This window comes from Sebastes fasciatus, chromosome 8 (assembly GCF_043250625.1).
Source record: "Sebastes fasciatus isolate fSebFas1 chromosome 8, fSebFas1.pri, whole genome shotgun sequence".
NCBI lineage: Eukaryota > Metazoa > Chordata > Actinopteri > Perciformes > Sebastidae > Sebastes > Sebastes fasciatus.
The window spans coordinates 18,089,862-18,101,910 of NC_133802.1; the positions used below are offsets into that span (position 1 = coordinate 18,089,862).

The following is a 12,049-nucleotide window of genomic DNA, read 5'->3' on the forward strand; positions in this document are numbered from 1 at the left end:
GACTCTTATTTTTCTCACTGCTTTGTAGTTATAGAGTGATACTAAACAATTAACAAAACCGATGATATGAAGTACATTCTGGATTTGTCTTTTACATAAATGCTGCAGTAGGAGGAGATCACATATCCTAACTAAGTCTTTTTTGGCTGCTTCTACAGAAACACAAGGTGGATCTATTCCATAAGCTGCGTCATGTGATGAACGAGCTCATCGACCTGCGTCGGCAGCTGATCCAGGGTCACCTCGCCCAGGACCAGACTCGTGAGATTAAGCGGCACATCACTGTACGGCTTGACTGGGGCAATGAGTGAGTTACTCTTGTACTGAGTGCATTCTATCAAGATTGGCTACCAGGGAATACAATATTTCTTTAGCACCGGAGAGATCTACAACACTGGATGAGTGGGTGTGAAATAGCATCGTCTATGATGTAATTTTATGGTCATTTAGCAGATGAGTGAATCTCAAGCGGCTTAAAGTCAATGCACATCCCCCTGGAGGAACTGTAAAGCCATATTCTTACTGTTGCCAGTTTTAAACTTCATCCGACTGAGCTGTGACAGGCATCCATAACAGAGATAAAGATGTGAGGGCTCTCAGGAAGAGCTTAATGTGGAGGGGGGCATCTGTCAGTTTATTATAAGATTCATGGCACACTTGCACATAAAAATACACTTGAACTATACCGTAAGTGTTAATGTGAAAAAACAAGAACTCAGAAGTGGAGCCTGAAATTCACTGTATTTTGTTCACCATGCGTGTTGAGGTCAGGGCTCTGTAGTGCACACTGACCTGAGAGCTGTAGTGATCTGATTTCATGGTCAGATCCCAACAGCGCTGATAGTTCTCCATGATTTGAGGCTGCGCAATTTAGTTTAAGAGAATGGTTAGAGTATGATATACAACAGCATGAACCAGAGGTGTAAGGAAACATTTACTCCAGTACTGTGCTTAACCCCTTTAATCCCTTAGCCTCTTTGGTGGGTTTCTTTAATACAAACTCATGTTGAGTGGTTAAGTACATTTCAAACCCATAAATCCCAATTCTAGATCCAAATGTTTCCAAAGTTGAGTTTTCTGTTTGAATATTGCATTCAGTATCAGACTGATATCAACACATCAAACAGAAAACTGGCACAGAATACAGTTTATATGAGCATAAGTTTTAGTGGTTATAAGTAGACACACTTATCTTGTGTATTTCCATTTTTGTTACATTATGTTTTTACTCCATTACCTTTACTTATATTGTCAACATTGTACCCATGTGACAGCTAATTATTTGGGGAGGAACAAACAACAATAATAATAATTGCATGATGCATTGCTGGAATTTAAATTAACACTGCCTAATGATAATGATGATAATACAATTAGTACCCATTTTGCGGAATGGCCTCTTTTAGAGTGATATATTATATACATTGCATCATTGATTATTGAAATGATGCATTAACATATTATTATTAGCATTTTAATATTGCAGCTGGTTGAGGTGGAGCTACATTTAACAACTTTAAATACTGTTCATGAGTTACTAACTAAACCTATAACAAATGCATGATGTTTGATAAAGTAATATTGTGTTTTGAATGCAAAATATTGAAGCAAAAGTTTGACATTTTGGGAAATATGCCTATTACCACTATATCTTGGCCCTGAGCAGTTTCCAGGCAACCATTGGAGACTCCAGGAAGTTAATATGCTTAGCCAAGAGATAGTCTGGCACATAAACCCCCCAGTAAAACAGCAAACTTTAATTTTTACAGTTCAGTTTTTGTACGGATTTAATAAACTGTGTGAATTAGTGAGCTTTAAAGGTGCTGGTAGGCAGATTTATGGCTAGCTACATCCACACTAACCGTTGTAATAAACAGTTGTAGAGAGTGGTATCAACCTTCTCATCTAACTCTCCGCCAGAAATCGAATAAACACATTTCCCAAAATGTCAAACTGTTCATTTAATATGTAAACTAGTAACTAGATAAATGTAGCGAAGGAAAAAGTACAATATTTTTCTTCTGAAATGTTGTGGTATAAAGTAGCAGACAGCAACAGAAATACAATTATTAGACCTAAGTACAGTACTTAAATAACTGTACAAAGGCATGTTTATAAAGCAATGTTTTAAGATTTAATTTGAAAGTTGAATGAGACACATTCTTGACATCTTTAAAAACTAACTCCAAGTGAAAAAGAACACTAAGATTTTATGTGTAGAGTTCAACATTTGATACCCTTTTGCGAAAAGTTGTGACAATTTTTTGTCTTCTTTGTTATACATCCCTAATCCCTCTTTCACCAGGCACCTTGGCTTAGACCTTGTTCCCAGAAAAGAATTTGAAATGGTGGATCCAGATCAGATCAGCATATCAGAGCTACACAAACTGGTATGTTGGATGGGAATATTCTTGAACCAGTGCATGCTATGCAAATTCACCCACGTGAATTATTGAATGCAATGAATTAATAAACTAAATGTGCATTCTATGAAGGATAAAAATACAATTAAGTGCATATACTGTACTACACCAGATAAACTATGTATATCTATTGCAATGACTCAAATGATGCTGTCTTTACACACTGTGAGATTTTTTTTTTGTCATTGCACAGCTTAGTTTTGCCTATAGGAATGTGTTGTTAGATGTGTAGGGATGTGTGAATGTACCGATTATCAAATCATCCATAAGAAGGTGACTCACAAGAGAGAGAGAGCGATTCAGCTGTTAGAGCCGCCTCATGTGACCTGTTCTTTATGCTTATCTTACCGCCATATTGAGTGTGTCCCTTCTCTTACATGCACGTGACTATCACAAGCGTGATTGCCAGCTAGCAATGCAGACGTAATGCAAAGTGACAGTCCCAGGTGAGGCTATGGGAAAATACATACAAATCAATTTTTTATTGTTATTTTTAAAAATAAATTACATATTTTACTCTTGGTTGCTTTAATCCACCAACCAGACTACAGACATATTTCTATAAATAAGTTATGTCTCAAATGTATTTTGGCTTCAGTGACATGGGACTTTCAAACGTATACACGCAGAGAGAGAGAGAGAAAGAGAGAGACTTACTGAAGCAGATCCAATTTTAGAAATATGCGATTACAGCACAGATGTTATGAAATCTAATGTAATACTGCTGGAGACTGTTATCTAGGAGGGAGATCCTTTCTGGTCAGAAGTTGAAGCTCCATATGCTGATCAAAACACTCTCCAACTGCCCCGCAGCCTCCCATTATCCCATCGCCATGTTTCTCAGCTTTGCACGCAGAATGTTTGTGCACTAAATGCTCTGTCCAGAAACAACAGCGTAGCTCTTCCTTGCCAAAAATCCTCCTGACTCTGTCGATGAAAGTGAGCTTGTTTTTGGCAGGGCACAAGGCCTTGGCACCTCTTCAGGTAGGGGAGTAGAGGAGTTCTTTTTAGGCTGCTGAGCAGAGAGGTGTGTGTGGGCGATGCTGGCTTTGTCCTCTCCTCTCCCACACGCTCACGTTTTGCCTCATGTGGGCTTCTTTTAGCGCTGCAGGAGCAGTAGTATAGCCACTCTGCAACATACGTAGGTGAAATTTTGTCAGATTTGAATCATCGAGCGGGGCATCGCTCAGGTAGTGCGTGTCTGAAGCTGCTATAAGGTAAATAAGTTCATTGCTGTGTGGGAAGAGTAAAGAATGGACTGACTGATCTGACATCTTTCCTTTGAACTTCGCTCTTTTTTAGCACGTATCCAGCAGACACTGTGGTCAGCAAAGCACAACCCAGGTATAGTCTTGTTTACAAAATCATCAGACCCTTTCATACTGTGCCAGTCTCTTCATCTGTCGTTTTTATATTTCACTCTGTACACTCAAGTCAGCGCACTCATTACCTTTAGATTTGGTGATCTAGGAAGTTCTCTAATTGTACTGAGGATAAAAGCTTGTAGGGTTAGAAGACCTTGATATAAAATTCAAATTATAAGGTGTCACTGCCATGCTCCATAGGAACCTCACACCAACGCTGCCAGAGTGTGAGGGTTGATTCCCACTGGGACCACATATGCCCCAAGTTGTATGCACAAATGGTGCTGTATAGGGCTCTTTACATAGTTGTGACCACTGAAATTAATTTCTGTGGAAACACCAGTTTAAAGACTTGTTGCATTTTGACTCCCACTAAGGGATGTAGTATTTTAATATGTCATTTGTTCTTCTTCTTATTATTTTTTCATGTAGACTCTAGTATATCTCCCATAAAGGCTAGATTAAGCTCATATTTATTGAGAGAAGGCCTTAAAACCACAACATTTCGTTTGTACACCTTGGCTTATGTACAGACTATATAACGTTAATTATTGAGCTTTAGATGTGCTGGCCCATGGATTTTGTTACTTTTGGACAGACTAGCTGCTTCCTTCCGTTTACAGTCTTTGTGCTAAGCTAAGTTAACCGACTGCTGCCGGTATCTTCATATTAAACAGGCAGATTTCCTCATCTAACTCTAGGCAAGAAAGCAAATTAGAGCATTTCCCAAAAGTTGTCATACATCATATAAGTAGAGAAGTTTACATCACAGGAATGCACCCTCCCTGCATCCCCTAACATCAAATACAAACCCACCAGAGCTGCAGTTTCTATCATTCATTCATCATTTCTTGTAATATGCATGGCTAGTGATAGCATGTACATGTGACAGGATGAAATATACTGTAGAGCATATATCAATGAATTATTCACCCCTTATAGAACCCCCATTGATCTGTTAAATAAGCTTATCTAAATACAGAGCGGCAGGTACTTGGCCTGGCTCGCAGTAAGGACCCGTCTTGTTAGCGGTCACTTTCTTCTCCGTTCCCAGGGTGACAGCACGAGACAGCGGCACGGTGACGGTTGCCGTGTCCCCGTGTCGCACCACCTCTTCATCAATCTGAAGAGCTTTACTTACAACAGCATCAGCGAGGATGCAGACGTCTTCTTCTTTCTGTATGATACTCGTGAGGCCAAACAGATCAGGTATGTAGGGGAATCTCAGTGCACTGTGCATGCAATGGGCAAGCACACACATGTCTGCACACTATCTCTGACCAGCAGATTGACTGAGGCATTTTGTGGTTGACAGACACTCTGAAACTGTGAACTGGCTTATTTTGCAGTGAGAAGTTCATGGTGAAACTGAACAAAAATGGAGGACCAAAGAATCCAGAAAAGGTTGATCGTCTGTGTGCTCTCTTCACGGTAACATATTTTCCCTTCTAGACGTTAAATGAAAATATTCTTCTTTCTATCTTTCAACTCTTCCGCTAACATATTTTCATCCCATTTCCCTTTAGGACCTGAGCAGTAAAGACTTGAAGAGAGACCTGTACATCGTTGCACATGTCATAAGAACTGGTAAATAAAATAGAGTGTTTAATGACAGAGGTTTGGTTTATCAGTGTTTCTTCTTAGCGCGTCCCTCTCCTTTTTGTTTCCAGGTCGTATGCTGCTGAACGACTCGAAGAAAGGCCCACCTCATGTGCAGTACAGACGACCTTATGGCTGCGCTGTTCTTGCCATGAGTGATGTTTTCCACACCATCACAGACCTCAAAGAGGAGAAGGACTTTGTGCTCAAAGTTTATACGTGAGTATACGTGTGAAGCTCTTCTTCTTGATTATAAATACAGCCGCTCAGAAACTAATTCCTCTGGCATTTTAAAGTGTGAAACAGAACATTATCACAAAAATGGTCTGCCTAGAAGTTGCATAGCTTCTGTTCTACTCGAAATTGAGTTAAAGAGTCTATGCAGTGAGGCGGGAATGTGTGAATGTTCTGCAAATGTGGTGCATGACAACCTAGTGCTTCAGTGTTGATGCCTGGTGTGTTTTGACCAGAATGATAATGAAGTGTCCTCTGGAAAATCAATAGCTGCTCACCCCGGGCCTGAGATAGGGCACTTGGCGTGTTGTGAATCTGGCTGCTTCTGTTAGGCTTTGCCACAAAGAGCCACTCCTGTACGCCGGCCAACCCCAGTGAAGGAGGGAGGTGCAGAGAAGGAGAGGGGAAGAGGCAGAGAGAGATGACACTTAGATAATGGAGCAAAGTTAGAGGACAAAAACCACCAAGCTCAGCATATTCTCTTGTCAGTCAACAGCTAGAACATCTCCTTGCGTCGGCACTGTCCTCCTCAGCGTCCGCTCCGGGTCAGAGGTTATTCATACGCTTTGCCATTCCGTTGTGTGTGTGACTTTTTTTCTTGTGTAGTATTTTCAGGATAACTTTACAGCTCAGTGTGAAATACAGATTTCCAGAATAGAAAGCTGTCGTTTTTATTGGATTCCTCTGCTGAGGCGAAGAGCTCTTCCCTTTAAAAAGCAAGCAGTGATTCAGTGCCGAGCTGCCTCCAAACTGTCGGCTCCTATAACGCTCCAGTCTGTGCGTTTCCCCATGCCATCCCAGGGGCCTACGGGCCCACAGTAATGAAAAAGGCTGGTAGAGAGCTGGCTGTCAGGTTTGCTTAGTGAGCTGTGCATTTGGGCTAATGTGCTGCTTGATAGCACCTCCCCCTGCTGCTACCTTTTCTCCAGGAGGAAATCGGCTCTGGGACACATGCTGTTCATGTAGTCCCCATGCACACAATCCCGATCCCTCCATCTGGACCCACTAATGGGTGTGTTGTTAACAGCCCCACCCAACTATCTTTCTCTCCAGATGCAACAATGAGAACGAGTGGTACCAGATACAGGAGAACATCATCCGCAAGTCCAACACCAAGTACTCAGCTCCCAGCACCAACTATGGTAAATATGTTGTCTCTACAGATCTGTTACCTGTTCGGTCTCTCCAGGATTAGATTTACACCTTCTTTTTTTTGGTTTGAATTTCCATCCATTCATTATCTGTAACCGCTTATCTTATTCAGGGTCGCGGGGGCGCTGGGCAAAGGCGGGGTACAGACTATCACAGGGCTGACACATAGAGACAGACAACCATTCACGCTCACATTCACACCTACGGGTAATTTAGAGTCAACAATTAACCTAACCTGCATGTCTTTGGACTGCGGGAGGAAGCCGGAGAACCCGGAGAAGCCCACACTAACACAAGGAGAACATGCAAACTCCACACAGAAGGGCCCCAAGCTGGGTTTGAACCTAGGACCCTCTCGCTGTGAGGCAGCAGTGCTAACCACCAGGCAGCCCTGGTTTGAATTTAAAGACAAAAAAGTCAAAGTCAACATTTGTTACTAATGTTTTTATCCAAAGCAGCTCACAGTGAGTAAGCACGTAGGGGTTCAGGTCATGTGACTGCTGATAAATATATATTGGATCAAGAGTAGGATATATGCAATTGTGTTTTGGTATCTCAACATATAGACAGTTTTTGGTTTGCTTTTTGGCTAGATTTCCGCCTCCAGTCGAGTACTATGGAGATTAATGGAACTTCATTTGCTCAAAGCATCGCAAAATTAAAAATTCAACAGCAACACGTCTTTCTAGACACAATGTCATAGTGAACATGCTGTCTACAGTTTTTATAGGGACTATTTCCTTCGTAGAAATTAGTTCCAAACAAAATTGTGCCTATGAGGTTTGTTTATTATTCTCAGAAAACAGGACATTGTTTCAGGAAAGGCACGTTGCTATTGACGACTATATAAAATAAATAAAACCAAAACGATCGACATCTTATTATTATAATTTTTGTAATATATGATAACCTTTTCAGATCTCATGAATTGGACATTCTTTGTCATGATATAGTGTTGATCACTGTGAAAAGTGTAGCGTTTATATGATAATATCTACCATGAAATGATAAAAATGTATTGGCTATTAGAGATTTTCATATATTGTTTATATTGAGGTAACTATTCCTTAAACATCTCTGGTTGTATTAGGTTGTTGCTTGCAGTGTTGAAAATTAATGAACAGGACTGCTTTAAAGAAGTTTTGGATTTACAAGATCTTTGCATCGCTGTGTGTTTTCAGAGTTAGATTGAAAAGATCGATACAACTCTCATGTCTGTATGGTAAATAAGAAGCTCCAGACAGCAGCCAGTTCGCTTAGCACAAAGATTAGTAACAGTGAGAAGCAGCTGGCTCTGTCCAAATGTAAAAAACATGCCTACCAGCACCTCTCAAGCTCATTAGATAACCCACAGTATCTCTTTTTTTAAAAACTCTGAACAAAAGCACAAGTGTAAAAATTACACTTTGTGGTTTTACGGGGGATTATGTGGGGGGACTATTTCTGTAGAGAAATTGAACTTGTCCTTAGCTAAGCTAATCGACTGCTGGCTGTAGCTTCATATTCAAAGTACAAAAAAGAGAGTGGTATCAGTATTCTCTTCTATCTATCGGCAAAACAGCGAATAAGGCTGCCGAGTATTTTCTCAATTACTGTAATTGTTTGGTCTATGAAATGTCAGAAAATAGTTCCCAGAGCCCTGTCCAAAGCTCAACGATGTTTAATGCCAGCCAAATATTCACATTTGAGAAGATTTAGAATTTTTATTTTGTTTTAAAAATCGTCAAATGATGATAAATTGATTATTAGAATTGTTTGCTTATTGATCAATTAACCAATTAATCAAGTAATGATTTCTGCTCTGAAAGCGAATAAGCATATTTCCCAAAATGTCAAACTATTCCTTTAATTCATTGAATCAGACATAAACAAACATTCCCCTCAGATTAATTTATCTATAAATTGTTTTACAACAGAGGATAGTATAGAAACTATACACTGATATTTATCAATGTCAATTAAAATGACCTCACAGTATATCACCCTACCCCAAACTGTCACTGTGATAATAATCACCTGAAGGAGAAAACACATCAACTCAGCCGTTGAGTTAGCTCCTATGAAAAGATAATGCAGGTCAATTTGGCCTCACTGTAAACGTGAACACTCCTAATTCACGATCACTTTTTTTTATGGTGCATCTCACAGTTTGATATATGACTCATGCCACGCAAAAATCTGTCACTAAATTTGTGTGGTATCCATATTTTTTCTTGCTTCTTTGCGTAATTTCACTACACCATTTCTCCTCCCCGCTCTGTTGTCCCTGGCTCTGAACACGTCTCTCCATCCACTCTCGTGTCTGTCTTCTCCTCCCCCACGTTCTGACTAATGTCCTTTTAATACCCCTCTGTCCCTCCCTTCTCACATCTCCCTTCTTCTTCGTCCCTTCGCTTTCTTTTCTTCAATTCCACTTTCCTCCCACAACCCCACACCTCTTCATTTGCCCTTTCCCCCCCCTTTTACACACACACACTAACATGGCCACCCTCCCGCCCCCTTCCTGCCCTCAGGCCTCATCATTTCCCTGCAGTTGCTGCGGGGTGAGTTGGAGCAGATCAGACGGGAGAACCAGGCTGTGTTCAACAGGGCCCTGGCACTCACACGCAAACTGGGTTTCCCAGATGTCATCCTGCCAGGTAAGGAGGCAAAGAGCAGTGGGCGGTAATGGGGACAGAGAGGTTCAGGGAGGAGGTGGAGACCAGAGGACAGATGGCTTGGAGGAATGAAACGAGGGGACGGTCACATTCAGGGTACAGAGGATGCAGATGAAGGAGGACAGAGACGGGGCAAAAAGGATGTAAGAAAAGCAAGAATGGGGGTTAAATATTTAATACAAGTAAACAGCAGGAAATGATGTTGGAAAGATGTAGGAGAGCAGAGTGTACTGGTACAATACTAGTTGCCTCTCGTTACATATCTGATGTCTATGAATTGTTGAAGTTACACCAAAGAGACATTCCTCCTTTAAACTGTATGACGTCCGGGCCACACTGTCTGTGTGTGCGTCACAGAACTTCTTGCTTTTTATTTTGGCACTCATGTTAACAGGTTAGAGCGGCCACACAGCCCACAGGAGCGTTGCTGCTCGTCTGTGTGTCAGCTGCGTTTTCTTCTAGAGATTCAGGGTCTTGCCTATTTTTCTGCATGCCGCACGCGGTTCACAGCAAAGATAGACAGTGAAACAGTGGTGGAAGATGTATTCAGATATTTTACTTGAGTAAAAGTAACAGTACCACAGTGTAAAAATATTTACTTAAGTAAAAGTACAAAAGTATTAGCATCAAAATATACTTTAACTACCAAATGAAAAAGTACTCATTCTGCAGAATGACCAGTTTCAGAATGACATAAATATATATAATATTACTGGGTTATAATTGATGCATTTATGTGTGAGTATCACTTTAATGTTGCGGCTTTTAGCTTTTCTTACCGCTGGTAGGACACCGGTGTGCTCATGCACTACTGTTAGGCTATAGTGACCGTTTTATAAAAATAACTTTTTTTTAATCATATTTGCTCCAATTCTACCCACTGAAGCTTTAAGTTCAGTACTTGAGTAAATGAACTTCATTACATTCCACCTCTGCACTGAAAATGATCTTTTGACCGTCTTGACATCAGACCAGCAACATTACTACAGTTTCAATGTCTATATCTGTAGAATATGTCACATACATGAAAACAAGTAAATATATATATTTTTAACTCAACACTTCCTTATTTCCATATCAAAATAAAAGTCCTCTAGCGTTTTTCTGTGGACCGAATTCCTTCATTTGTTAACACAAGGCTTTTATTCTGAAATATTTGCAGTGTGACTTTTTGTTGTAGATTATTACTATTATTTACAAATGGGTACATACTTCTTAACTTTTTTTCTATCTAAAATGAATATAAATGACATTCATGATTAGGTGAAATGGCCATTATGAAAGGTAAACTCTGTAGAAAGAAAGGGGCTAGCAGCAGCAATGCTGCGGGTGTGGACACCACACGCATGAGAGACTACCTAACTGTATATAAAGTAGTTCAAACTAGACACACGTCCACCTGCTACAATAGTAAATGTAAATGTGACACTTACACATTGATGCATCAGTATTGACAAGTACGATTTTGAATGCAGGACTTTTACTTGTAATGGACTATAAGTTGTTGTGTTGGGATTAGTACTTCTTCCACCGCTGGTATTTGGGAGGCTCTCCGATTTGTCACTCCCTGTTTGTGTGAGATCGGCATTTAGGTCAGGTGCAGAGCAACTTATGAAGAGCAGAGGTCTTCAAAGATAACTCAAAGAGAGAGAGAAAGGGAGAGGTGTGTGTTTATTTCGGTATATTTCATCAGATATCATTGCTCTGCTTTCTGTCTACTGAGAATGTATGATCCTCTCCTCTCCTCTTCTCCCATCTCCTCTCCTCTCCTCTCCTCTCCTCTCCTCTCCTCTCCTCTCCTCTCCTCTCCTCTCCTCTCCTCTCCAGTTAGCCTGAAATACCTCCCAATATCACCTCTTGTGACTCATCCGTCCCCAAGGAAATGACTTGGATATAAATAACTATAATCTGATTTTATAAATAACTGCAATATCTTCCTCCACTGTTGCCACTGATATTTATTGCATTAAACACTGACCTCACAAAAGGTGCTGAGGCAGTCATGAGCTACAGTGTATCACAGCTCAGCAGGGTCATTTCTCATCGACAAGAACAATGACGTGTGGTGCACATCTTAGTCTTAATTTATGTTGACCACTCGCAGTTCCTCAGTGGAGCAGAGGCTGACATGTACATTATAACTTATTAACATCACCAAGGCAGGAGACATGTTTGTTCTCATAGTCTGGGAATTTTTTATATGTTTTTGTCCTATTGTGGTTTCTAGCTTGAACCTCAAAAGGCAATGATTTTGCGCATGACTTCCTAGCTAGTGTATCAAGCTCAGTGGGCAACTCCGGGTCTGAGAAGTGAAGCCAATGCAGAAGTGCCTTAAACTTGCATTCTTTCTAACAGCCAGCAGGGGGCGACTCCTCTGGTTGCAAAAAGAAGTCTGATTGTATAGAAGTCTATGAGAAATGAGCCTACTTCTCACTTGATTTATTACCTCAGTAAACATTGTAAACATGAGTTTATGGTCTCAATCGCTAGTTTCAAGTCTTCTTCAATACAGCATGATGTTCATTTAGTAAATTATGATCCCATTTAGAGTCAATTAGACCATAAAGCAGGGGATGCTTTAGGGCGTGGCGTAGGAGATTGACAGGTCGCTACCATGGCG

At 40.6% G+C, this 12,049-nt stretch overlaps 1 protein-coding gene across 3 annotated transcripts in view; it reads left to right on the top strand.

Moving 5' to 3' along the window:
* Positions 1–12,049, top strand: part of LOC141772717 (dedicator of cytokinesis protein 3-like) — a 53,937-nt gene that overhangs the window by 16,603 nt on the left and 25,285 nt on the right. For all 3 annotated transcript variants that reach the window (XM_074644043.1, XM_074644044.1, XM_074644042.1), the window contains exons 6-14: positions 159–307; positions 2,306–2,390; positions 3,726–3,767; positions 4,842–4,996; positions 5,137–5,218; positions 5,314–5,374; positions 5,458–5,605; positions 6,674–6,762; positions 9,286–9,411. In XM_074644043.1, the coding sequence (XP_074500144.1) occupies positions 159–307; positions 2,306–2,390; positions 3,726–3,767; positions 4,842–4,996; positions 5,137–5,218; positions 5,314–5,374; positions 5,458–5,605; positions 6,674–6,762; positions 9,286–9,411 (937 nt within the window). The remainder of the gene's footprint in view (positions 1–158; positions 308–2,305; positions 2,391–3,725; positions 3,768–4,841; positions 4,997–5,136; positions 5,219–5,313; positions 5,375–5,457; positions 5,606–6,673; positions 6,763–9,285; positions 9,412–12,049) is intronic.